This window comes from Balearica regulorum, chromosome 12 (assembly GCF_011004875.1).
Source record: "Balearica regulorum gibbericeps isolate bBalReg1 chromosome 12, bBalReg1.pri, whole genome shotgun sequence".
Taxonomy (NCBI): Eukaryota; Metazoa; Chordata; class Aves; order Gruiformes; family Gruidae; genus Balearica; species Balearica regulorum.
This window is the reverse complement of record NC_046195.1, coordinates 2,859,682-2,887,185: the sequence shown is the minus strand read 5'-3', so window position 1 is coordinate 2,887,185 and position 27,504 is coordinate 2,859,682. Positions and strand designations below refer to the sequence as shown.

Genomic DNA, 27,504 nt, shown 5'->3' with positions numbered 1-27,504 from the left:
CAGGCTGGGTGGGGGACGCTGCCTCTCGGAAAAGTTGTGCCCTTGTCCCGAACGCGCGTGGCATCGGCTTTGCGCCGGGAGGGGGGAGAAGCTGGAAAACCCTTTTCCCGGTGCCGCGCTAGCACGGTCAGACCGTCGTGAAGCCCGAGGGCTGAGGATCACCCCGACCGCCTTTAGTGCTGCTGAGAGAGGCGCGGGGTGTGGGGACCCACTTCGGCAGGCGGCAGGGGAGGCGGCACGGTGGCAGGCAGGCCGGCTCGCTCGGGGATGTGGCTGGGGACGGGTAACACGGCTTCGGGACCGAGCCGCTCCGCTGGGTCTGCACAGACACCGGGACCTGGTTTTGCTACCCAAAAATTGCCCGGTGCCAGGGAGAACCACGGATGTCCCGCTTCGTCCGGAGCAGGCGGTGCCTCCGGAGCCGCCCGTCGCGCCCCACGTCGGGATCCTTTCCTTCTCCGTGGCGGCGGCCGCTCCTCCCTCGCCTCGCCCCGACTTGAACAAGGGTGCTTTGAGAGGCGGGTGGGCGGCGGGCTCTAGCCCTTTAAGAGAGAAAATTGACTTTGTAATCTGAGCGAATTCCTCCTTTCTGACAGGCGGGAGAAGTTACGGGTCCCTCCCTCGCTCCGCTTTATTAAATATAGTAGTAGCGGCAGCCCTCGCCTGGAAGCAGGCGCTGACGGAGGCTGTGCCGTGCTCGGAGCCCCGACCGCTGCTCCAGCCCTTGGGGACACCATGGGTGCCCGAGGTGGCATTGCCACGCTGCTGCTGCTGCTGCTGCTCTGCCAGCCGCTGCCCCTCCGCGCGGGACCCCCGGCCGGAGGTAAGCCCCCCTCCTGCCAGCCCACCCGAAGGGACGGAGCGGTGGGAAACCTGCAGGGATAAGGCTTTGGGTGCGCAGGGTGGGTGTGCTGGGGGGGACGGGGACACCCATGGGTGCAGGCAGGCTGTCGCCGAGCCGCGGGAGCAAGGAGAGGCAGCTGCCTGGTTTTGGGGAGGGGGTTCAGGCCAGGTTGCCGTGTGGGAAAGCCAAGGCTGCTCGGGGCACAGCATCCCCCCCCACCCTGGGCTGTGTCCAACACGTTCCCCGGGGACACCCACAAACGTGCTGCTGGGTGGCATGGGGCTCGCTCCCCGCGGGCGTGCAGGAGCCGCTGGGCTTTGGTCTGCGCCGCGGGCGGCACATGGGCGAAAGGCACCTTCCCCGCTCTGCCGAAGCCCCGTGCCACGGGGACGGAGCACGGGCACATCCGCGGCCCCCGTGGGGACAGCCGGCCCTCCCTGCCCACGTTTGGCCTGGCCACAGCAGCTGTCTGCGAGGGCCCCCTCTCATCCGCGGAGCGGGGGCTTGGACCGTGCCGGTGGGAAGGATGGAGCTGGGCAGCGTTTGCCAGGGTGCGTGTCGTCTCCGTCCGTCCGTCCGTCCCGTGCGCTCGGCATGGCTGGGTGCGTGGGGCGAGGGGCTCACCTCTCCTCTGGCGTAGCCCCAGAGGGGTGCAGGATCACCCCTCGGGTGATGGGGTGCCAGGGGCTGCCCGGGGCTGAGCGTGTCCCCCAGGAGAAGGATCTGCGGTGCCCCAGGCAGCAGGACGGGCAGGGGACGCTGGCTGCTGCACAGGGACCCAGCCTGCCAGAGGGGTTATTGCAGGGCAGGGGCTGGGCGGGGAGCAAAGTGGGTGATTTATATCCAGTTTTCCCCAAAAAGTGGCCGGGTCTGACCACACGGCTCTTGGCACGGCGCTGTGCCCTGCCTCAGCATCCCAACGGCCGTCCCGCAGCCCCGCTCCCACCCCGTGCCTTCCGCCTCTCCTCCTCATCCTCTCCCTCCCCTGCTCAGGGACGTGCGTACCTGGGATGGTCCGAGCCTCGGCAGGGTCTGCGGGGTCCGGACACGGGTCTCATCCTGCTCGGGACAGGTCTGTCCCTTAGCCTGACCCGCCAAGCTGCGCTCGGGGTCTAAGGGACCATTTGCAGCATCTGCAGCTTCAGCAGTGGAGGGGATTTTAAAAGCACTTTTTTTTTCCCCCCCAACTCACCCCAAAAATAATATAACATCTCGCTGAGCACTTTCTCTTCTCCAAACCTCCCCCTGGGCACCAGGGCCAGTGGTGGGGCAGGAGCTTGCTTTGGCTCAGCAGTTTCCAAAGGAGTTACTGACCACCTCGGGTCTTTTGCTCCCTGACCATCTTCTGCATCCAAACCTGTGTCAGTGTGAGGAGGAGGAGGAGGATGACCCCAGGACCCAGCCCTGTGGTCCTCAGCACCTGCAAGGTCCCTTGTTGTCCCCGTTCCCTCCCCAACAAGCAGGTGGCCTCCAGGACACACTCCTCTCCTTCCCTCCCACCTTGTTCCTTCTTTTTGTTCCGTGCACCAAAATATGAGGATGCCTGGCAAGCAGAGTGCAAAAAAAAAATCCCTTTTGTTAATGAAGACAGCGGTGTCCTTCCTTCCAGCCCTGACCTTTCCAGCCCGGGCAGAGGGGGGTCTCACCACACGGAGCCGTTGCCCGCTCTCGGGGGTCCAGGATGGCTCCTGGGGCTGCCCTGGCGCTCCTGAGTTCCTTCACGGCGAAGGAGTTTGAGCAACCCCACAAACCAGCACGTGGCTTTCGCTGGCACCTGCCGGCCCCCCCCCCAAATCCACCCCCCATCCCGGGAACACCGCCCGCGGCCAGGATCAACGGACATCTGCCTGGCACGGACCCGCGGGGCTGGGAAAGGAAAGGGCGTTTTTACACCCATTTTCTGACGCCGGGGACTATTTCCGCGCCCGGATGAAGCAGACGTGCCGGCCGCGACCCCGGGGTCTGGGCACCGGCTTCCCGCAAGCTCCCCCCCACTCTGGAGCATTCCTGCCGAGCCCACCAGCGCCGGTGCTAGGGAATTCCCACGGGAAGATCCCTCCGTCCCCATCAAGGAGAGCCGCACGGGGCGGGGGGGGAGGCACGGAGGGGGGTCAGGCTCGTTTGTAGGGGTGAAGCTTGTGTTTTCCATTCCCTCCAAGCAAGGTTCAGGGGGCCCGAAATGGAAAGAGTCACCATGCAAATCAACAAATGCAAGATTATATCGAAAAGAAAAAACACTCATAAAATTGTGTCCTCTTGACATCTGAGTGTGAAGCATTAGTAAATTGTTTTTCGACAGCCTGGCTCTCCTCCGGTTCCCAGCGAAGTCACCCGCCGGCCGAGCTCCCCCTTCCCCAAACTCCTCCTTGCTTGGGGGTTTTAATGAGGATGGATGGGGGGCGGAAAGAAGGAATCGGATACGTAGGGTCCCTGTGAGCAGCCTTCACCCTGAGCTTCCAACAAGGGGATGCCAAAAATGTGACACCCCCCCCCCCCCCCCCCAAGTTTCGGGCGGACCCCAGCGGTGGTGATGGGGGGTTTTGGGTGGGCGAGGGTGACCCCGGTTTGTCCAGGGTACCTGGAACCTGGCTCTAGGGAGCCGCCTCGGCTCTTCCGCTCCTCCACTTTTGGAAATCCGACCGATTTATTCAAACTTTTTTTTTTTTTTTTTTTTTTTTTGGTGAATGCGCCACATGTTTTGAGGTCATAGCTCCAAGCAGCTGGAAAAGTTTCCAGCTGATGGGAAAGAACAGGAAAAAGACTGAAAAGGGGGGAGAACGCAAACTGGTATCGTGGGAATCGAAGAGGAATATTCTCGTCTCGCTCATATTTAGCAACAGAGGGCTGCGGGCAAATATATAATAAGCGCGTTCCTCCAAGATCGCAGGACAGGGTTAAGCTCACCCGGAGGAACTAACGTCAGGTTGAAGGCTGGACAGTAACGGGACTTCGGAGGCGGTAGGCTGACGCTGTCTGTGTGCCTAAATAAAGCTCAAAGCACAGACTGTTCGCAACAGGCGCTGGCTCAGCCCAGCCTCGGCTCCCAGGGGCCGCTCCCTCGGCCCTTTCCAGGTGCCTGGAGAAGCCGGGCTCCGGCTCGGCTCCTTTTTGGGAATCCAGCCTCCCTGAGCGTTAGCATCGCCCCCAGCCTTCAGTCCTAGAAATTCCCCGGCTCGTATTCGTACGCTTCCCGCGTCCCGCCTGGGCATCCCAGGCCGCGGCCACGTGCCCGCCTCACCGCAGCGGGTACGAGGTACGTCTGCGAGGAGGGGTGTCCTTCAGAGACCCCCCCTCATTCCCAAACCAGCCCAGCTTGCCATGCTGTGCACGGACGGGCTGCCCCGCGGAGGTTTTTGAGAGGAACTGTACCAAAAACCTGAGTTCAGGAGAAACGCGTTAACGATCTTTCTCCCCGAGCTGCCGCGGCGGGGGCAGATGTGCCTGCACGGTGCTCGTTTTGCTTGTGGAGTTTGCGAACGGGACCCGAGGCTTTCTGTTCACGCGCCGCGAGCAGACAACCCGCTTCGCCCTGTTGCGAAGCCAAAAGCTGCTTTGCAAAGCGGAGCCCGGAGTCAGGGGTTTAAGCCGGGCTTAAAACCAGAGGAGCAGGGCTGCCGCGGCTCTTCCCAACCTCGGGCTGGGGAGGATGCAGCGTTGCCGCCCGGTTTGTCGCTCGTTAGCTGTCACTCATCCTCAGGACGGACCAAATAGGGCCTCCGAGCATCCTCCCGACAACCGGCGGCAAAAGATGTTTATACCCCGCGTCTCGGACGGGGTGATAAATTCCCGTTTTCCATCCTTCGTTCCCCGGGGCGCGTCGCCCGTGCCGGTTGGGCACGGCTCTGTGCGATCCCTGCGGGAGCTGCCCTGCGCCCGACGGCTGCTCTTGGCTGCCTGACAGCCGGACAGCCAGCCGGTAGCAGACAGAAAGCATCCCGGGAAAGGGAAAAAAGGGCTGCCAAAAAAACGAACGGGAGCGGAGAAAGTCATGGGGCAAACAGCACGGTCCCCATCACGCGCCTCCGAGCCAAGGAGAGAGAAAAGTGACATTCAGCCGTCGCCGTGACTCACCGGCTCGCCGAGGAGCCTCCGTGGGCAGTGAGTCAGCTCGGGACGGCCCCGCGAATCCCCGCTGCTTCTTTTGCCCAAATCTTGGCTTTCTGGTGGTTGTTTTTCCTCCCTGCTGCGAGCGGGCGAGGGAGAAGGTGGGCGAGGGAGGGAGGTTTCGGGGTCAGAGCCCCCCACCCCCCCCATGCCGTGCCCCGGCGTGTCAATGGGTGCTCCCCATCCGTCACCCTGCCCTGAGCCCCCCCCGCTGCTCCCCAGTGCACAGGCAGAAAGCGATGGAGGGGGGGGAGGAAATTCCCATTCGAGGTTTTTCCTCATCCCATCCCACAGAAATTTCTGGGCCCACCGGGGTCATTTCCTCTGGGAGCCGGGGAGGAGAGGGGAAAATTTTGGCTTGAAGTAGATGTGGCTGAAAAAAGCCTCCTGTCCTGCCCCGCAGCCCTGGGAGGGGATGTGCGCGCCCGCTTCCACACCCCCACGGCCCCACGCCGCCAGCTATACGTCCCTCCCGCGCTGGAAATAGAGCAGGCATTTATTTTCTCTGTAAACATCACCCCGCCGCTTGTTTCTCATAGATGGAAAAGCCGGGGTGGGGCCGGGGGGGGGATAACAGGGGTGAGGAGGAGGAGGAGGCAGGGCGAGGAAGGGGACCTCCGAAAGCATGGGAGGGGAGAGGAGACAGACATTTCAGCTCTGGAAAGGGGGGGGAAAAAGAAAACACACGTTTTCTTTGCAGTTAGAACTACAAAAGGCAGACAACGTAGCGTGTCAAGCCCAGATGAGCAAAAAATATCTTCTTTTTCCCCTTCCCCGCTGCAAACACCCCTCCGTGGCTGTGCAGGCACTTTTCTCTGCCCCTCGCAGCACCCAGCATCACCGAAAGCCCATCCCGGCCATGGCCCTCGTAGCCCCGCGGGGTGCAGGGTGCTGCGGGTGCCGCGGGTGCCGCCCTGCCTGCACGGCTACAGCCGAATCGCCCCGGGGGGCACGTCTTAAAAGCTCCTTCTCTGCCCCTGAGGGCAGCGCTGGAGGTTGAAATTAAAGCTGGCAGGTAGGTCCTGGCAGAGCTTCAGCATCTCCCCGTGGCCTGCCGGGGCCGGGGATGGGCGCGGGACCGGGCGGCGGCTCTGTCGGGTGAGTAGGGATGGGATTTGGGGATCTGCAGGTGGGATGGGTGCCCCAGGTGCCCCGCTCCCCCCCGTAACCCAGCCTTCAGCCCGGGCTTGTCTCCGCGCTCCTCCGGTGCTGGGCTGGCCGGGATTGTCCCGTCGTGTGCCGCCGCCTGCCCTCCTGCAGGGTGGAGAGGGAAAACCTGCCAGCCAGCGAGAGGGGGAGACAGCTTGGGAGAAAGAAAAAGAAAGAAGAGAAGAAAAAGGGAAAAAAATAGAACAAAACCCGGCTTGGGATGGTTTGGAAACCACGTCCTCTGGGGCTGATACGATATTTCCAGGCCAACTTCTCCTGGCAGCGGGAGCCTGAGCGAGCCTGAGTCACGCTGCAGGGGACGGCACAAAAGCCCCATTGAGCCTCCCGCTTCCCCAAATCCTCCCACTTTCTCCCCCTGCTTCGCTTCCCAGGGCAAAAACTCCAACCGCCGCTTCCAGCTTGGGCTTATTCCTTAAGTCCCTCCGGAGTCGTTGAACCGCGTGTCGTTAAAAGCTCTCCATCCCTGCTCCCGCTCGCGGCAGGCTTCGGGGGTGCTCGCCCCGGGGGAGGGATCCCCCCCCAAGTTCTTCCTAAGACCACCCTGAGCTTTGCAAGGGGGGGGGACGCAGCCGGGGGGGGGGACAGGACTGCCCTCCCCTCCTGTAGTTCTGCATCTGGCCGAGCAGGAGAGCGCAGGAAATACCATCAGCTTTAGGGCTGCTTGAATCATCGTAAAACCACGCTGGAGAAGCGAAGGCTGAAGCTCCGGAGCTCCAGCCAAGCCTCCCGGACCCCGCTTTATGGCCTCCAGCTACAGCAGCTCCTTCGCGCTGCTTCCTAAGGCCGAGGAAGGCAGGCAGGAGCGGCACACATTACAGCCGGGTGATACGGCGAGCCCCCCTCCCCGGCAGCGCCGAATTAGCAGCGGGGGCATGTTTTCCCCTGACCCCAACGTCCGTGGGCTGCAAAAAGACAGGGTTTGTTGGGTTTTCTTGGGGTTTTTTTTTTTTTTCCCAAAGCTGTCAGGCAAGAGCCAGGGAAAAGCGAGCGGGAGAGCAGCTGGCAAGGGACCAAGGAGAGGAACTGAGTTAATAAACACAGGCGGAGGTTTTCAAAAGCGGCGCAGTGCAGCCAGAGGTAGGGGCGGATGATCCGCTTCGGGAGGCAGCGGCCAGCGAGACGGGGCCGGGGGCGAAACAGAGCACCCCGGCCCAGGGGCTCTGCTCCCGCGCCCGAAACAAGGGCGATGGCCACTTCTGGCAAGCACTCGGCTGTCGGCAGCCCCGGCGAGGGCGATGGGCCGTGGCTTTGCTGGTGTTTTCCTGGGCGCTGCTTTTCAGCAATCGCTGCTGGCCGACGCTCCTGGAAAGCGTGGTCCCCGGGGGAGCCCCGCTGGGAGGGAAGGCCAGGTGGAGAGTGGGAGGCGAGAACCGGAGCTCTCGTTCCCATTGCCGGGGAAAAAGAAGCACGTACAGCGCTGGCTCGGCGTGCGGGAGCTGCGATCGCCCGGCTGGAGTCGAGAGGATAAAACCTGGAAGTGGGGATAAAGAGAGAAAACCCCCCTCCATGGCAGGAGCCATCGCGACAGGGATGGATCCGTGCTGATGCCACCCCATCCCGTAAATCTCGAGGCTGAACCCCGGGAGCAGGAGAGCAAGGAGAGGCTTTTCCCAGGGCAGGGGCTGTTTGCTGGGCTGGCTCTGCCCCATCCCCGATGCCCGAGCCCCGTCCTGGAGGCAACTCCGCGCTGCCTGCGGAGGAGGGTCCTGCCGGCACGAGGGGGACCATGGGATGTCCCCGAGGTCCCCGCTGGGCTTGGATCCCATCGCTGCAGCCCAAGGCTGGCTCACGTGTGACCCGTCTCCATTGCACTGGGATTTGGCCGCAGCGCAGACCTGGACGGGTGCTCAGCCCTCCTGCTGCACCCAGGCACTTGCTCGGGTCTCTGAGCATCCCTGAAGGCAGCAGCCCCCCAGAACCCCCCCACCAGGTTTTCAGGCACCCCCTCCTCCCAGCAAAGCCCCAGCCAAACCCGAGGGCCGCTCCGCAGCGGCTGTGTTTGCCTTAGCCTGCTTTGCGAGCTGCTCATTTCCTTCCCCGGCCATAAATAAAACCACGCCGTAAAACGAAGGGAATGCCTAACATAATGAAGCCTTTCTCAGAAAACCCATCGCATCCCTTCCTCCTCCAGCCCCTCCGCCCCGTGCGGGAACGGGGGGCACAACCCAGCCCTGCCACCGCCCGGGATGCAGCCGGGGGGCTGCGGGTCCCCGTCGGGCGTCGCAGAGCCAGGGCGGGCAGTGGGGAGGCTGGAGCCCCCGGCCACCCCCGGCGGAGGCAGGGGTGCTGGTCCTGCCCACCCTGCCTGCACTGGGAGCGGGGACGGGAGCTCAGGCACACTCTGAGGGGGGACCAGGAGGGGTTCAAGTAGCAGAGCAGCATCCCCAGAGCCGGGCGGCTGCCCCCCTGGTATTTGCACCCCCCCCCGGTCCCTCCAGCGTTTGCACAGTGGCTGGGTGCAGCGCGGCCGACGACGGGCGAGCTCACTACCTTATAAAGTCATTAAAATAAAAATAAATTAAAAAACCCAAACAACAAACCAACCCCAAACAACTCAGAGGGCCTCGAAAGGAGCTCCTGACGCCGTGCAGGAGGAACGCGCCCGGCTGGCCCCGGGGCACTCCGGCAGCATCCCGTGCGAGAGGGGCTCAGCGGCATCGGGCACGCTGCCGACACAGGGGCCGCTTGTTGGCGTGGGCCGGCGGGCAGGAAGGAGGGCAGGCGGAGGGCCGGGCCGCACCAGCGGCCGCACAAGCCCGAGGCTGTTCGGGCAACAAGGAGCCTTCACTGCCCAGCTGTTTTTCCACCGTCAGAAAAGCGGTGTGGCCGGGGCGGGAAGCGGTTGCGAAGACAGAGAGCCTTTCAAGGGGGGGGGCGGCACGTGTGTGCGCATGGGGCTTTCCTGGCACCCGCTCCGGTAATTAAAGAGCTGCTTTAATGAATTCCAGTACCCTTCCCTGCAAACACGCGCGGACCACCAGCCCCGGCCCCCACCTGCCCCGCACCGCAGCCTGAATGAAGCCTTGTTGAGCGGCCAGCCCCTCCCCGGCGCCGTGCCCCCTCTCCCCGGGCAGGATTTGCTCCACTCCTTCCTCCTCGGCCTCAGCATCCTCCTCCGGGCAGAGCGACCTGGGTCCCTGCAGCCCCTCGGGGACTCGTTGGTATCCCCCAAGCACCGATGCACCTTCTCGTGGGGTCTGCAACACCCTAAACCGCATCCAGCCGTCCCGCGATGACGGACGCGGGGAAGGCATCCATCCGCCAGCTCCCATTTCTTCCCGCGCACCCAGGAGACATCTCCCCGCTCCGAAAAACCCTCGCGTCCGGCGTCGGTTTGCCCCAGAAACTTCACGTGGAGTTTTGCGAGCGCTTTCCCTCGCCTGGGCTGGGAGTTGGCTCCTCCGTCCTCCTACGTGCTGGGGAGGAGGTGGGAGAAGTTTGTGTGCTGAGATGTTAAAACGTGGAGGAGAGGCCAAACTGGGCCCGCTGAGCCCCAGAGCAGCCCCAGGACCCCCCGCCCCAGCTCAGACCCCCCCCGAGCAGACGGGGATCCCTTCCCCTCCTGGTGCTGCCCAGGACCAGGCTCCGCTGGAGCTGGCTTGCTGGGGGCTGTGGTGCAAAGAAACTCCCTAAACACCAAAAAACCAACAATTGGAGAGGCCGAACCCACCGTGTTTTCAACTGGGCAAGAGGGCCAAAGCATCCCGGAGTCGGCACGTGGCCGGTGCCGGGGCGGGTGCCGGGGCAGCGCCGGCTCTCACAGAGCCCTCGCTTGTTCGCCGGCCCCGGGAAGAGCCGAGCACACCCGGGGCCTCTCTCCCAGCTCCTTGCTCAGAACTTTTGGCTCGTCTCCTTATTTCTTTCAATACAAAAAAAAAAAAAAACCACCAAAAACCAACCCCCAAAAAACCCAACCCACCGCCGAAATGACACTGTAGGCTATAATCTGCTGGCTGCTGGCCGGCTGCTCGGAAACTGTGACGGAGGCCCCTCTCGCCTCGTCAACGCCTTTCCAGTGGCCTGGCAAAGGCAGGGGCAGCGATTTCCTGCGGGACACGGCGAGCTAGGAAGGGATTTTGAGTCAGGGTGAGTGGGACAATCGGGGAACCCCCCCCCCCGACCCATGGCCAGGACATGGGGACCCCCCGTCCGGTGATGGGGGAGGAAGGACCAGCTCAGGCTCAGCTCGGGGCACGACGTGCCCGTGGCGTGATCACGGCACCCTTAGATCACCCGGGAAAGGTGCTTTTGGATCCCGGGATGCTCAGCTGCAGCCTGCGCACCAGGCTGGGTACCCGGGCTGGGGGTGTCTCTGCCTTTTGCGTGCGTGCCTGAATCACAGCCGCCATCCAAGTGATGGAGATGGTGCAGCCTGTGCCACGGAGGCTCCTCCAGGGCAAAACACATTTGGAAAAAAATAAATAAATTAAAAAAAAAAAAAAATCCAGCAAGGTGTATTTTCTATGCCTTTTGCAACAAGGAAGGCAAGGAGGAGGGGAGGAGGAGGCGAAGAGCTGCGAGTCCCTCGTGAAGGAGAAATGCCACAGGTCCAGTGGCGTTCGCATCCTGGATGGGCCACAGAGCAGCCCTGAAATAAAACAGGAATTTGGGCAGGCAAACAGCAGTAACTCACACTGCTCTGCTGCTGGAGAAAAATCCCAGCACCTCCTGGAGCTGGGCAAGGGCCCTTCCTCCCCCTCCTCCTCCTCCTCCTCCTCCTCCCCCAGCAAACAGCAGCACTCCCCTGGGCATCCGCGCTTTCAGTAGCTTTTTATGATTAGTATTTTATGAAAGAGAAGAAAAGCATCTCTGGCAGCTTCAGTAGAACCGAGGCGGGACAAAATGTGCTGGCTGCAGGAACCGCTGCCCCTTGTCACGTTGGAAAACAAGCTGGCTGCGCTGGACTGGCTCCAAAATGTCATCCCCAGCACCCATGGGAGACGCTGCCGGTGGGTCCGACCCTGGCAAAGCTTTCCATCCTGGTGCCCATCCAAAGAGCACGTTTGTGGGATTAGGGGAAGCCACAAAACCAAAAACGGAGCAAAATCCTGGTGGAAGCTGGAGCACGGAGCACGCACACATAGGGGAACCTCGACGGGAGCCAGCACGTAGCGTGCACGTGACGTCTCCAGGGGCCACGATATATTGCGTGCACGTGTGCGTGCCTCGCCGGGGCCCGAGCGCGGCTGCCTGTGTTTGTGCAAGGAGGGAAGAGGAAAATTCCCTTTTTTGCGACGTGCCGCGTCGCTCCCGCTCACCGGACAAGGGGGTGCTGAGAGCCCCGGGCAGCGCCCGGCACGGCACCCGCCACCCTTGGGCACCGAGCAAGGCACGGCGGGGCTGGCTGGTTTTGCAAGGACCACAGGTCAGGAGAGGACAGAGCCCTTCGTGGCCCTGCGAAGAATAGCAAAGCTCCTCTGAGTCACCGGCTGGGCCGAAGAGGACAAGGAAGCCAAAGTGCCCCGTGCCAACGGCAGGCACGAGGGCCAGGAAATGAGCAGGCTTGAGTAAGGCGCGCTGGCAGCCGTGCCCTGGGCTGAGCAAAGGGCTCGGTATTAAAGCAAGGGCTAGATATTTCCATGGTGCCGTTTCTTCTCTGCCCAGAGCGGGTGGGGTGACGGTCCTTGCAACACCCATGTTGTTCTCCCCAGGTCCTAGGAGAAAGCCAAGGCACTTTCTCGGTTGCCAGCGGCAGGAAATGATTTTTTTTGGGGGGGGTCTGGGCAGGGAGGTCTCTCCATCCCCCCCGGAGGACACCACAGAGCTCAGCTCAGAGGAAAATGCAACGAACCCAAGCAGAGTGCTGCACCTCTGCCCGTGTCAGGCCAACTCTCACCGTCACCTTTAACAGCGGGCTCATTTCAAACCCTCTGTGACTGTGGCTGCTTGTTTTTACGCTGGGTTTTCACTCGCTGCACCACCCACGAGCAAAGCCCGCTTGCTGGAGCGGGGGGAACAGAAATTGCGGCTCAGTTGCAAAGGGACAACCCGGGAAGCAGCTGTAGGAGCACACGTGGGTGTTGCCACCCAGACCTCGCCGTGCAGGAGGTCGCTTTCACCCCAGCGCCCAACCTCCATCCCTGCCTCCTCCAAAAGTGAGCAGGGGCTGGGCTAGGACCCTGGCAGAAGCCAAAGCCTCGTCCTCGCTTGCCCTGTGGCACCTCAACAAACCGCGAGCGGGACCCCAAACCCGAGCGTGGGTCTGATGCCAAAGTGCGGTGGTGAAGCCTAACAGGCAAGCTCCGCACGTATAAACTCCAGACTGTGACTACATATGGACCGAAAGCGCCGCACGCTCACCCCTCTGACATACCCTCCCCAAACATTTACGACCCTGCCAGCGCAGAGTTAACTTTGCCATGGGTTGCTCCGGAGCTAACCGGGACGGGCGGCCGCGCATCGCGGGCACACGCACATGTTTGTGCAAAGCACACGCGTGCGTGGAGCCAGCAAAGAACTGCAAGAACTCTAAAATTAAGCCTCGCCGCTCCCTGTGCTTTTAATTCTGCCTTCTCCCTTGTATGCCCTGTGACACAGTCTTTCATTGCATGACCGCATGCCATTGCGCTGAGTCCCTGTTAAGACTGATGTATACCGGGCGTTGAACGCGTTCCAGCTGCAGCTCCGTGCGTCCCGTTTGAGCCGATGTTTCCGTCCTGCCTCACATCCACATATGGATCACAGGCACACGTGTTTATTCCTCCAGCGGCCACCTCCGGGGTGAACGTCAGCAATGTTTGGATGATATGGAAAGCTGTTAGGAAACGGTGTAAAAATAGGGAGAGGAGCGCAGCACGGCGTTGGCTGCCCCCGCGGCATCCTCGCGCAGCATCTCCGCGTTCGGCGGCGATCGACGCCGGCTGGGAAATCCAGCCAAGGCACAACAGCCGCCTCAGGAAGGGTTCCTTCTCCTCCAAAGGGAGGTGGCTGCGGCAGAAGTGTGAAAGACTCGTTAGGGTAACAGCTCACCTCCTAATGCTCAGGAACTCGGTCCGACGACACGCTACTGCATCTGCCCTGGCCATGTAACGAGGGGGGAAGGATCCTTTAATTGCTGTATTGGCAGGGATTGCATCTGCCTCCATGCCCCCAGCCCCTAGAAATCCCTTCCCTTTGGAACACGGACTCCCCTGAGGGTCTTGCCAGGCTCCAGCACGTTGTCACAGGGCAAACGGGGAGCCCAGGAGGGGAAGGACTGATGGACGGGCTCGAGGGGCTCCAGGTTCACGGCACTCACGCAGACAAGGCTTGCGGGGGGGGGATGTCCTTCCCTGCCTGACCCTCTCTCCTTTTCCTCCACAGCCTCTTTCTTTGGGGACGGCTTTGTGGAGATGCCGCTGGCGGATGCCTCGCAGGCGGTGCGGCTCCACCTACGGCTGTACACCAGCCAGGAGAACGGGCTGCTCTTCCTGGCCGCCGGCCAGCCCGACCACCTCCTGCTCCAGCTGCGAGCCGGCAGCCTGCAGGTCAGCATCCCGACACCCCGCTCCCCCCAGACTGGCTGGGGTCCATGGGTCAGGGCTTCATCCAGCGCAAGGATGAAGGGGCAGCACCCGAAAAGAGCAGCCCACAGGGCCAGATGCAATCATGGATGGCCAAGCTGCCAAGACCCCTGCCAGGGGACCTTAAGAGCTCAAGAGGAGAGTGGGCAGAGTCTTGGGAGAATCTGTTAAATACAGAGAAGCAGGCTGAAGAAGCTCCTCATCCACTGCCTGGGGTGATGCTGGGGAACATTGTGGAGACACCCGGACTCCCCCAGCCCACCGTGGGCCAAGCCCAACTAGGGTGTGGGAAGGGATGGAAGAATAAAATACCCTCTTGTGGTTATGGTCTTGGCACCCACCATGAAGGAAAAGAGCAGGGAGCATCTGAGGCACACATCCTGCCTCTCCTGCAGACTGGGCTGGGCCACCAACCACATCTAAACCAAAGCAGGAGAGCGAGCAAGCAGCTGGCCAGAGGTCTCCCTAACGCAGACCATGTGTCTCAAGGTCCATCAGCTAACCCTCTACTTGGGCGGGCTCCAGGCTGCTGCTTGCAGCAGCAAAGCCTACTATTTCCCCTGCCAGTATCCAGGGCAAGGGCTGGAAGCAGCCCGGGTTGATGGGATGGAGGGCAGCGGGCAGGATGGAGCTGGGAAAGAAGAGCCGGCATCTGGCAGGGTTCCTCTGTAGGGCGGGGAGAGGAAAAACCCAGCTGTGGGACTGGGACCTCGGGGAAATAGCCCTGAGACTGGGGTTTGCTGAGATGAGTGACAGAGAAGGGATGCCCATGGAGGGGGGAATCTATCTGGGGAGGGAGGAACGTGCACAGAGGAGGAAGGGGGAAGGATGAACAGCAGTAATCAGAGGGACCAAAACACTTGGGAGCCCCCAGGAACAGGCCACGCTTCGGTAGGTATTTCTGGTAGGTGGTGAGGTGTCTCCTGTGCTGCAGATAACACTTGCTCGAGCTGAGCACTTTCCGTGTCCTTCCCCTGCAGGCCAGGCTGCAGCTGGGCTCAGAGGAGGTGACGCTGCAGTCCCCAGCAGAGCTGCAGCTCAATAACCTGGCGGTGCACGACGTGGAGCTGCTGGTGGAAGATGGCAGAATGATGCTGACCATCGACGGCCTCTTCAACAGCTCCGTGGACATCACAGGGCCCGTACAGGAGCTGGACATCCAGTACGGCCTCTATGCCGGTGGGACAGGCAGTCTTGACCTGCCGTACCTCGCCGAGGCCAGCTCACCCTTCAGAGGTTGCCTCCACTTAGTGACATTCAATGGCCTGGATGTCCTCTCCCCTCTGTCCTCTGACGGCAGCTCCAAGATCTTCCACCGGGTCCAGGAAGGGTGCAGCACACAGTTCTCTGCTGAGCCCGAGGAACCCTTCGGGTTCCTGGGACCACACTCCTACATCGCATTTCCCACGTGGGACGCGAGGGAGGAAGCAACCATTGAGTTTGTGATAACGACGAGCATCACCCAGGCACCCCTCATCTACCACGCAGGGCTGGAGAATGATTTCTTCTACCTGGAGATCTCCAATGGGCGCCTGAGGGGGTTTGTTGAGAAGGGGAACGGCATCATCGTCCTGCACAACAACGTCTTCATCAGCGATGAGCAGCAGCACTATGTCAAAGTCTACACAGACATCCACAAGTTTGAGATCCTGATCGATTACTACGCCTCATCCACATCCAACCGGGGCATCAACAACTACCTGGACCTTCAGGGAAACCTCTTCATCGGGGGTATGAACAAAAAGGCTTTGCAAAGGCTGAGGGAGCATCATCTTGCTTTCATCTCTGTGTGGACCATGACCAACAACTCGTTTGTTGGCTGCTTGGAGGACCTGCGGATAAACCTGCAGAAGAGGAGTCTGCAAGATGCTGTGGTCACCAAGGACATCACACCAGGCTGTGGAAAGCAGGAGCACTACTGGGACTATGATGAGGCGTACGAGCAGGATGAGGCACCCACCTCCCCGCCTCCGGATGTCTGGTCAGGAGCACCGGGCCTGGTGGTGGAACCCTGCCAGCCAGACAACAGCTTCCCACCCGCCTTCGCCAACATCAGCAGGCTGCTGCACGTCAGCCCCCTCATCGTCTCTGAAGGGGGCACGGCCTATCTGGAGTGGAAACACGCCCAGCCAACGGTAGACTTGAGCCTTGCAAACATACGGCAGTCCCAAGTCCTCTTTAGCATCACCAATGACCCTAGGCACGGCCAGCTGGAGCTGGATATTCCTGGGTCCAGGAGCAGAAGGAAGTTCACCTTGCTGGACATTGTGAATCGGAAAGTCAGATATGTCCACGATGGTTCCGAGGGACCCATGGATCAGCTGATGCTGGAGGTGACAGTAACTGCCCAGCAAGGGATCCCCGAGTGCTTGCGGCAGGGGCAGATGTACCTGCTGCCCATCATGATCAACCCCATCAACGATGCCCCGCAGGTGATCTTTCCCCATGGGAACCACATGACAATCCTGAAGCACACGCGGAAGCACCTGACCACAGACATCCTGCAGGTTCTAGATGACGACACATCCTGTGATGACCTCGAATTCCAGCTGCATGGTGGCCAGCAGATGGAGGAAGGTTACATGGAATATGACTTCCAGCCTGGAGTGCCCATCGAAGAGTTCTCCTGTCGGGACCTGGAAGCAGGCAACATAGTCTACGTGCACCAGAGCGGGACAAACTTACAGCTCACCTTGCAGGTGAGCGACGGCACAGTCCCAAGCCCCGTTGCCACCCTGAGGATCCTCGCCATTGACCCTGACATCCGCCTGCACAATAACACCGGCCTCTCCATCTCCCAAGGAGGGGCTGCACGCATTACCACAGCCAACCTGTCAGTGGAGACAAACGCCGTGAAACAACGGGTTGCCATCCTCTATGTCCTCACGGAGCCCCTAAGGTATGGTGAGGTCCAGAAGCAAGGGAGCATGGGAGGGGAATGGAAAAAAGTCGAGTCCTTCCACCAGCAAGACCTGGAGCAAGGGCGCATCCAGTATTTCAGCACAGACACAGAGCACCGGCTAGAAGATGTCGTGGAGAAGCTGAGATTTGAAGTCCAGGTGGGGCAGAAGGTCTTGCCAAACAACACCTTTCTCATAAGGATTAAAAGAGCCACCATTAAGATGAGGACCATGGTCCCCCTCCAGATGAAGAACAAGCGGCACAGAAATATCACCAGTAAGGAGCTGGAGGCAATGCTGGAAGATCCAAACTCTGCCCCAGTCCCCTTCCACTATGTGATAATCCAGGCCCCCAAAAAGGGAAACTTGGAGCTGCTCGGCAACAGGCTGACTGAAGGCTTTGGATTTACCCAAGACGACCTGCAACGAAACCATCTGAGCTACAGCGCAACCATCAGGAACTCCCAGCAAGCCGAGGACACCTTCCAGTTTCGTGTCCGTGCTGGTGAGCAGCACTCTCCCGTCTACACCTACACAATCAGCATTGGTGGGGACCCCGACGCGCCAGCCCTGACCAACGTCCTCCTGATCGTGCCGGAAGGGGGGCAAGCCGTCATCTCCAAGGACCACTTGTTTGTACAGAGCATGAACAGCATGGACTACATCTACGAAGTGATTGAGGGGCCAGCACATGGGAGGTTGGCCTGGGCTGCGTCCCACGCCTGGGCCTCCAGAGGGGAGATCACGGAGTTCACCAATGATGACATCCTCCACCGCCGGCTGCTGTACCAGCACGATGACTCTGAGACACTGGAGGACGACATCCCCTTCGTAGCAATCAGGCAGGGCGAGGGCAGCGCTGAGTCCGATGTGGAGGAGGTGAGGGGTGTTTTCAGGGTCTCCATCCAACCCGTCAACGACCACACCCCGGTCCAAGTAGTCAACAAGGTGTTCAACGTGGTGCGCAATGGGCAGCACCTGCTGACAACAGATGACATTGCCTTCACCGACAAGGACTCTGGCTTCTCTGACACACAGCTGGTGCTGGCAAGGAAGGACATTTTGTTTGGCAGCATCGTGTCCGTCGATGACAGAAGCCACCAGGTCTATCGGTTCACACAGGATGACCTGAGGAAGAAGAAAATCCTTTTTGTCCATTCGGGGGCTGACCGGGGCTGGATCCAGCTACAGGTCTCAGATGGCCTCCACCAAACCACAGCCCTCCTGGAAGTACAGGCATCAGACCCCTACATCAAAATAGTCAACAACACCGGTCTAGTCATCCACCAAGGGAGCCGAGGGAGAATTGACTCTTCTGTCCTCAGCCTGGAGACCAACATGGACATCAGGTCAGATGAAGAGATACGGTTCCTGATAACAACCCCCCCAAGGTGGGGGACTGTGCTGAGAGGGGAGCAGCCAGTCATGGCCTTCTCCCAGAGGGACCTGCTAGCAGGAGAGATCTCCTACCACCACAACGGGAGCAGGAACACTCGGGATGAGCTCCAGTTCACCGTAGAAGCAAATGAGGTGGTGGTGGAGGACACGCTGGCCATCAGCGTGTTCTTGGACACCCATCCCAGCCCCCTGCGCATAGTCAACCACAAGGAGATGCATGTCTTCCAGGGGGAAGCAGCTGGGATCAAGGAGGAGTACCTACTGGTGAGTATCCCCTTCTCTAATCATTCCCCAAGCCCGCATCACTTTCCTGGCCGCCAAACCAGGACGGCCACCCGTGGGACTCCATTTTACACCCACCTGCCCAGAGCAAAGGACTCGTGCCCATGTCAGGCTTTGCCCAGGGGCAGAGGGGGGCGTTCAGGCATGGCCTCGGCAAGAAGGTGACTCTTGCAGCTCATGCCACAGCAAAGCCTCGGGAGATTGCACAGCGGTGGTCTGTGGGGCAGCCCAGCCTCGCAGGCACCAGCCCCCCACTCATGCCTTGTCTCCCCCCACACTCCCAGGTGGCCCATGAAGAGATCCCTCCCCAGGACATAGTCTACCTGGTGAGCAGCCCCCCAGCCTCTGGCTTTCTGGCAATGCTTCAACATGGCCAAGACCCGAACGAGCAGCCCAGCCTGGACCCCATCCAGTCCTTCACTCAGGAGGACATCAACAACGACAGAGTCCTCTACCTCCACTCCAAACCAGAGGAGGACCATGACCAGTTTGTCGTGGACATCACGGCCAGCGGTGCAGACCCGCTGGAGGGGGTGGTGGTGAGCCTGGCCGTGCTCCCCATCACCATCCCCCTGGCTGTCCGCAACATCACAGTGCCAGGAGGTGGCTCTGCTACGCTCTCCACGGGCATCCTCAACATCCCCAACGCCCACTACACGGCTCTCGGCGTGGAGTTCAGGGTGCTCGAGCCCCCCCGGTTCGGCACCCTCCTGAACAGCGAGCGGCCTGAGGACGGCGGGCTGCACAGCTTCACCTGGAGCGAGGTAGAGCAGCCGAGGGCGCCCGCTTGCCCACCACGCTGCTTTTCCAGGGGGGTCGGGAACAGCCTGAGGGTGGGCTCTAGCCCCCAGTGGCACCGGGAGGCTGGGGAGGGCTGCGGGGCTCCTCTCCCCATCGGTGAGCTCTGCCCTTGGGATGGAGGGCTCACCCTGCAGATAAGGTGTGCGTCAAGCCCCAAGGCATGCTTAAATGGCCTTGGGGATATGGGCTGGGGACGCAGGCAGAGCACCCAGGCTGGGCTCCGGGGCCGCTTCCCGTGGGGATCCATCTCCCTATCTTTGTGCTGGGTCCGTCCCGCAGGGATGCCCCAGAGCGAGCGGTAGGTGCCCAGGTCCTGTCCCCAGTGGGGCCAGTGGCCCGTGTCCTCCCAGGAGGGTCACCCAGCCCTTGTCCCTCCCAGGTGGAGAACCAGCAGATCCAGTACAGGCAGGATGGTCCCCACGGCCAGGCCGACAGCTTCACCCTCCTGGCCAACGCCTCTGAGATGGACCGGCAGAGCCAGCCCAGGACCCTCTTCATCACCATCCTGCCCCGCAGCTCCAAGGGACCCCGGCTGAGGGTCAACGCCGGGCTGCAGGTAAGAGCGGGACGCCACGGGGATGGGCAGCCACCCCAGCGGGCCCCGGGTGCTCAGCCACAGGGGAGGTGGCCAGCCCGGCGTGGGGACCTCAGGGGACCCGCTCCGAGCCTGGTCACGCACCTCCGGTAATTGGGGATGCAGAGCCGGGATGCAGACCAGAGGCAGGCGATGGGCTCCGCGGAAGGGAGGCGGTTTCCCGGCGGGGCGAGGCTTTGCAGGAGGAGGAGGAGGAGGAAGGAGGAGGAGGAGGAGGAGACCGGGCTGTCCCTCCCCCTCCCCTCCACCCCATCCTTCCCCGCCGGCGATGCCGAAACCGTCCGCAAGATGGGAGCATCGCCCCGCAGCATCTCCCGCTCCTTCGCGCACGATGCCCTCGGCCGAGCCGCGCTGCCACGGCGGCAGGCAGCTGCCTGCAGGCAGGAGGGCGGGCAGCAACTCCACACCTCCCCTTTTGGGAGGACGGGCAGCCTGCTCGCACCTTCCCCAAGTCCCGGAATAATCCCTGAGAGTACAAAGAGCAGCTTGCCCCCGTTTCATCAGCACGGATTGGAAATACTTGATTATTTAGGCAGCTTTCACGCCTCTCCTCATGCTCAGCCCAGTAAAGTCAGAAGAAATAGGTCTCACCTGCTGCTGAAGTCCCACCTTCTGCTTCAGACACCCCCCCTGCCCCATTCAGGACCACTAATGCAAAATCGCAGCAAAGAAATGATTAAAAAGCATACAGGAGTGCCAGCCTGTATTCCCCCCCGCCCCGGGCTATCCTCACCCATCCCGGGATTTCCCGGGCTGGCAGCAGGACAAGCAGCTCCTTCCAGCAGGATCATCACAGCAGGATCATCACGGGGGCTTTGGGAAGGCATCCCAGAGCCCAGGCTCTGGAGGAGGTGCCCAAAGGGAAGGGTATGGGCTGGGCACCATCCCAGCAGCTCCAGAGGCAGGGAAAGGGGCCAGGGATGATGCCCAGCAAAATTTGGGGGGGGTGGGTGGTGTCAGGGGGTGTACCTCCACCCACAGCCAGCCCTAGCTCTAGCCTTGCCTGTGCTGCCCTCAGCTACACCCCCCCAGCCCAGGAAGCTCAGCCCCTTCCCAGCAAATCCCTTTTCCAGTGCAGGAAGTGTTACCTCCAGATCTGCCCCAGCTGTGCCGAAATCCCCAAATCCCGACAGAGAAAAGTTAACCGCTCTGCTGCTGGGCCTGTAGCAGCCCCTCGCCCCCACTCCGGAGGCACAAAAGGCCCTCTCTGCTCGCTGAGGACCACCCCATCCCCAAACCCTGCCAGAGCCAGGATGGGCCTGAGGCAGGGGAAGCAGGCAGAGCAGGCAGAGCAGGCAGCTCTGTCCCCCGTGCCGTGCATCCTGCCCGGGGCGCAGGCAGATGTACGGAGCCGGCCCTGTGCGAGGGGAGGAGGAGGAGGAGGAGGAGGAGGAGGTTCCCTCGCTGCCTTATTTTTAGCCAGTCCGTTAGCCCAGTGGTTGCGAGGCACTTAGGGAACCATGTCCTTCCCTCCCAGCCACCATGCTAAAAGAAAAAAAAAAAAAAGGGGGTGAAAAGCAAGAAAAAGCCCCCAAAATAAACTCCGATGCAAATGCTCATCCGCCTTTCCAGCGGGATCCCCCCCGGCCCCGGGAGGGGTAACAGCAGCCGCCGGCAGGAAGGGCTCTGGAGCTGGGAAAGGCTCCCTGCTCCCAGCAGGAGCAACGCTAAAGCAAGGCAGGGCTCAGGAGGGGCCCGGCCCTGCTGTTTGTGCTCTGGCGAGAGATGACTTCAGCGTTTAAAGGTCAGGCCGGGTCTAGGAGAGAGACTGCACAAAGCCTTCCTCTGCTGCCTGCGCCTGCCAGCGCCGGGGGCGACGAGTCCACGCAGGGCTGGGGAGATAACGGGCAGGGTTCGGACCCCAGAGCGGGAGGTAGATTTGCCCCAAGCTGCTTTTTGGGTTGCATCAGGAGAAAGGATGGCTGGCTGCCACCGAGGGAAAGGCTTGCACCAAAACACACAGCCACGCTCCTGGCGCTGTTTGGCTGCCTCCCCGTGCGCTCTCCCAGAGAGCAGAGGCGACACGGAGGCTGAGCAAACATAATAAGCTGAGTAAAGCGAGAGCAGGAACAAGACGGAAGGCTTTAATAATTCAGAGAGGACGGGGAGTACGGTGAAGCGGGTCGGCCCCGGCGGCACAGGCAAGTAAAGCTGCTTCGGCCGCCGCGTGTGCCTGTCCCCAGCGGGCAGCGATGCCCCCGGGCTGCCGGTCCCCCCCGCCTGCAAACGCCTCTCTGGGCTTTGACCATGGGGAGTTTGCCTTAGCACGGAGCCCCGGGTGCGACTGCAATTCCAATGGGCGCTGAAGTGACCCGGCTGTGGGTGCTGGGGAGGGGGAGCAGCCCGAAAACCTCGGAGCGGGGACGTGGGGGAGCAACAGCTCCTTCTGCGAGAGCTTCTGCTCCTGCACCAGCCGTGTGTCCAGCAGCACTTCCCCCATGCCGTCCCTCCAAAGCTGTCTTTTCGAGCCTGCCTCCCGCCATCCCACGGGGACTGCCAAGGGATTTAATTTCACTGTCGGCACCCACACCCACTCAAGAAATGTTTCGGGCTAGGCCAACTGAAAGCAGCAGAAAAAAAGCTCATCTAACCCAGCGCGGCCAGCTGAGCAGCTCCTCCAGCGCCCGGGTGTCGTCTCGTGGGTTTGCAGGATGCGGGCCAGGCTCGCGATGCCGTGAGATGCAGAGCATCCTGCCCCTCCGCCCTGCACCAGCCGCGGGAAGGCTTGGTCCACGCGCCCCACGATTTCGGGGCGTCCTGAGGGTGAAAGGTGGCTCTGGGGAGCGTGGGCAGAACCTGTCTAGATTCATCCCCGCGGTTTGCCGAGACCGAGATACGGCACAGGGTTAGGAGAGGGGAAAGTTGTTGCCTCCAGCTGGAGAGGGGAGACGCCAGGGCTTTGGGGTGGCAGCGTCCCCAGAATGGGTGGGCACCGCCGGCCGGGGCGAAGTGGCCCTGGGAAGCTGCGGGGTGGCTCTGAGCTCGGCCACATACTTATCATTCCTGGAGAGTTTGCTGGGGCGGCTCGTGGCCTCGCTGCAGCCTTGCGAGGGGGCGGCGGGATGGGTGCTTTGCTGGGAGCGTGAGCTAAGAGAAACACCCAGCCGGGGAGAGACGGGGCTACAGTCATCACGTACGCAGCAGCAGCTAGGGAGCAAGTTCAGGGGATGCCGCTAAAAGCCCTTCCCCTGCGGAGCAGCGGGGAGAGAGGTGTCAAAGGCGCAGCCTCCGCCCCAGCCCCGCGAGCCGTGCCAGCACCGTGCCTTCTTCCATTTCCAGCGCTTGGGGAAACTGAGGCACGGAGAGGCGAGCCCTCACCTCTGCCCTCCCGCACGTGCCGTGCAGGTGCAGGGACGCGGCGGTGCGGCACGTGCCGGCAAACACGGCAGCGGTGACGCAGGGCTGGGAAGAGGCCGGATGACGGAGGCATCACCCAGCACTGCACACAAGACACCCTTGTTGGGCTGGGACACGCTCAGGCACCCAGCGAAGCGGGCTGGGGAAGAGGGGAGAGGTGCTGGGGGCATCCCAGCGGGATTACAGCCTCTCCCTATCCTCTAGCTGAGGGAAGGAGCCACGGCTGCCATCAGCCCTCACGTCCTGAGTGCCGAGGATGAGGACTCCCCGGCGGAGGAGGTGACCTACTCCATCCAGCCCCCGGCCAACGGAAAGGTTGTGCTGAGGTCGGCGCCCGGCGCTGAGGTCCGGCGGTTCACCCAGGCCCAGATAAACAACGGCCTCATCCTCTTCACGCACCAAGGTAGGGCAGGGCTGGGGTGCCCCGTTGCCCCCCTGCCCCGGCATCACCCCCAGCCTGAGGGAGGGGACAGCACCGGAGGGGAGCACTGTGCCACCAAGGCAGGCGCTAACCCCATCGCACAGCACCCCGGTCCAAACCGTGCCGGGTTAATGGGGGGCTGCAGCAGCCCCCCTGCCCCCCCGTAAATGCTCAGCTCTGTGCTTTCTGCAGGGCCCCTGGACGGAGGCTTCGCCTTCGACCTGTGGGATGGCGAGAACCTGTCTCCCGGGCACTTCTTCCTCGTCAGGGCTCAGAGGGAGCCCCTCATCAGCCTGGCCAACAAGGAGAGCCTTACCGTCTGCCCAGGTGGGTATGGCCATGTTCCCCAGGCTCCCAGTTCGATGGCAAAAGGGGGCCCTTGGACCCTTCCACCACCCCCTGCCCGAGCGCTGTCAGGAGATGCCCGTGGCAGGCGGGTGGTGAGGCCACAGCTTGAAGACCACGGTTGACGTGTTTTCCAGGTGCCCTCCAGCCCATCACCAGCCAGAACCTGCGGGCAGTGAGCAACAGCCCCACCAGCTCCACCGCCCTGTACTACAGCGTCGAGCAAGCCCCGCGCCTGGGCAGGCTGAGCACCTCCCGGGGGGAAGAAATCAGGAACTTCACCCAAGCCCAGGTGAACTTTGTTCCCTGCCCATCACATCAGAGAGGAGACAGATGCACCCATCTCCCACGTGGTACCACCCACTCCCCATAATTTATTTTTCCATTTAGCAGAGCTCATTGTGTTTCTTTTTAATTTTAGGTGGACAGCGGGTTGATTTTCTACCAGCACGAGATGCCGGAGAAGCCCTTCTGGCTCGCCCAAGATGCCATCCGCTTCCGCGTGGTCGCTCCCACGACCATCTCCGATTCTTTCATCCTCCTTGTCCTGATCTCCTTCGAGGCCAGGTGTCCCCAACGCTCGACTCAGCTATGGAGAAATGCAGGTAAAGGAAGGGACAAGCAAGGGACAAACAAGCCCTCCTGAAGTTTGCACAACCCCCCCAAATGGGGGGGTTGTGCAAACTTCAGGAGGGCTTGTTTGTCCAAAGATGACACCACTGTACAATTTCCCATGGCCACTCAAGCGCGAGCTTTAATATTCTGTCAAACATCTAAAACTGCATCCATCCTTTTGCTGGCTCTCTGTGCAATTCCTTCCTCCATCGTCTTACCAAACTAAGAAGTCCAAGTTGATTCTCATCCCTCTCCATGTCTTTGCAATTCTCCTTTTTCTGCTATGTCTTGCTCTCGCCTGGGTCTGCTCTCTTCTCCGGCAGATCCCAGCTCTTTCCAGGGATGACAGACTTTTGGGTTTTCCCTTTTCCCCCAGGTCTCCAGCTTGCAAGGGCTCAACGGGCCGAGATCGGCACCTCAGTGTTGGATGCCTCCAACCTCCTAAGCCAAATCCCGGCCCCCGAGAGGGCTGCACATGATGTTGTCTTCCTGGTGACTGGGCTGCCAGCTCATGGACAGCTCTTGGTGGCTGGTATGCCCCTGGAGCAGTCACAGCCGTTCTTCCTGCAGTCGTACCTGGCCACAGGACGCCTGGCATATGCCCATGGTGGAGATGGCACCTCTGAAGACAGTTTCAGATTTAAGGCTTGGCTCCAGCCCCGAGCGCAGCAGTCCATCCATCCTCCACAGGAAGGGGTGGTCATCTCTGAAGCTTTCAATATAACAGTGACCAGCAGCAGCAAGCCACCGCAGGTGGTGAAGCGACAAGAAGTGCTGCGGGTCCAACCAGGCTCTGTGGTGACCTTGTCCCAGGAATACCTGGATGTGGCAGACCCATCAAGTTCCCCAGCTGAGATGGTGTACAGTGTCCTCCAGAGACCTCCGGCTGGTCACCTGGCCAGCGCACACAATCCACAGGAGCCCATCAACCGCTTCACCCAAGCGGATGTCAACGCAGGCCACGTGGTGTTCGTTGCCACCGGGAGCCATGCCTCAGGGTCCTTAGCTTTGAGCTTCTCCGATGGCCACCACCCACCTACCTTGACCTCTCTGGAGGTCAAGGTGCTGCCTGCAGTGAGCACTACTGCCAGCCCGGTGCTGCTGGAGGTGCCTCAAGACCTGAACAGGGCCTCCATGTCCCACCATCACCTCCTGGGAGCTGCACAGCTGGGGGCAGGCAATGCCCTGTACAGGATCACCAGGGACCCAAGGTTTGGCCAAGTGCAGGTCAACCAAAAGCCGGTGCGAGGCTTCTCGCAGAAGCAGCTGAACCGCGGGGAGGTGACATTCACCTTCACTAACCTCACCTCTCCCGAGGACAACTTCCAGTTCCTCGCCATGTCGCGGGTGGCGAACAGGACTGGGGTGGTGAATGTCACCGTCCGTGCCCTGGTGAAGGCTCGGCCAGGCAGCGTGTGGCCCAGGGGCACCACAGCCCTCCTGGACACCAGCATCCTCGATGCCAGCGAGCTGGCCAACCGCACCAAGAGCATCCCAGTCTTCAAGATCCGCAGGGCACCCCGTGGCGGTCGTCTCGTGAGGGTCCCCAGGGACCCAGGACAACCCGCCACGCCGATCGAGACCTTCAGCCAGAGCGAGCTGGAGCAAGGGCTGGTTGGGCTGGAGGTGCTGGATGCTGGGCAGACCGACCAGCCCCTGCAGAGCGACAGCTTCATCTTTGAGCTGGCGGCTGCTGGTGTGCCGCCAGCGTTGGCATCCCTGGGGTACAGCATTGAGCCCTACAACGCCTCAAAAGCTTACGGAGTCACCCTGCTCACGGCTCCCCTGGCACCCCAGGGCACGGCACGGAGCAGCCCCAATGCCAGCGAGCTGGGGATGCCTCCCACCGCCTGGCCAGGCCATGGTGCCACCACCAGTCCCAGCCCTGTGGAAGGGGGCACCTTCCTCAGCTTCATCGAGGCCAACATGTTCAGCATCATCATCCCCATCTGCCTCATCTTCCTCCTGCTGGCTCTCATCCTGCCCCTGCTCTTCTACCTGCACAAGCGCAACAAGACGGGGAAGCACCACGTCCAGGGTGCTCCCTCCTCCAAGGCCAAGAACGGGGCTGTGCCGGACCAGGAGACCTTCCGGAGAACGGACCCCAACCAAGGCATCCCCTTAACGACTGTCAACTCCCTGGAGGGCAAGGGCACAGGTCCCCCACCCCAGGGCACGGGTCCTGGGGCTCCACCAGACCCCGAGCTTCTCCAGTACTGCCGGACTTCCAACCCCCCCTTGAAAAACAACCAGTACTGGGTGTGAAGGGCTCAGGCGTGGGGGCACGAGACCACCTGGGGGTCCGGACCCTCCTGGAGGAATGCTGGCCACCTCCTCCCAGCTCTCCTCCTCCTCCCTGGGAGCTGGCATCCTGTGGATGCAGGAGGACCCTGGGGATACGGGGGCTGCCAATCCAGCCCACCCAGGAGCCCCAAATCTCCAGGTGGCTTTGGGCAGGGGAGGGGCGCACTGCATAAACAAGTGGGGGGCAGGCAAAATGCCCAAGCATCCCTGGGCAACGCTGACTTCGGGTGCTCATTCGGGCCACCCAAGGGTGGCCACAGCGCTGGAGGGGACCTGATGGCACCAGTCCCCACCGAGCCATGGGTGGCTCCTCCGTGGGCAGCCCCGACCACCGCAGGGGGTGTTTGCCACAGCTCTCGGCGCACGAGGGAGGATGAGGAGCGGCTGGGGCTGAGTCAGGCTGGGGATAAAGCTGCCCAAATCCCCCAGGGCTAGGCGGGCTGAGACACTGGAGCAGAGGCTCGGAAAAAAAGACAAACCCAAAAAACTCTGTGGCCAAAGCCAGGGGAATTTAAGGAGTCCCCACCCACTTGGAAAGGAAAAAAAAAAAACCAAACCAAAACCCGCCTCGCTCTTTCTCTGCGTGCTTGCTGTGTGTTTCATAAAGCAGATTGCGCCGAGCCCCAGGGGGGGGGGGTTGCACAACAGGTAGGATGCCCTCGGCAGGGAGGGACGGCAGGCGCTCACCTGGGCAGCGTGAAACCCGAGAGCAAAGTGGAGAACCGAAGCCAGCGCGGTTTCCCACTGTATACTCCAGTACGGCAGAAGTAAACAGAATAAAGTGCCTTTTCCGAGGTGCATCGCAGTTTTTGTAAGCCGTCTCCCTTGTGTCCTTGCCAGGCCTGTTTTAAGCCCAGCGAGCTGCC

General features: G+C 61.5%; 1 protein-coding gene across 2 annotated transcripts; it reads left to right on the top strand.

Annotated features, from left to right (window-relative positions):
- Positions 1-577: 577 nt before the first annotated feature.
- Positions 578-27,432, top strand: CSPG4 (chondroitin sulfate proteoglycan 4). Of its 2 annotated transcripts, none has more exons than XM_075764924.1 (10): positions 578-823; positions 13,421-13,584; positions 14,601-18,182; positions 18,485-18,964; positions 19,381-19,557; positions 23,158-23,356; positions 23,567-23,701; positions 23,857-24,011; positions 24,141-24,324; positions 24,711-27,432. In XM_075764924.1, exons 1-10 carry the CDS (start codon positions 736-738, stop codon positions 26,597-26,599), a joined length of 7,053 nt encoding a protein of 2,350 aa, XP_075621039.1. In that variant the 5' UTR covers positions 578-735; the 3' UTR covers positions 26,600-27,432. The 2 variants fall into 2 exon arrangements, with proteins under 2 accessions (XP_075621039.1, XP_075621040.1); XM_075764925.1 differs by lacking the exon at positions 578-823 and adding an exon at positions 12,960-13,075.
- Positions 27,433-27,504: the final 72 nt, after the last annotated feature.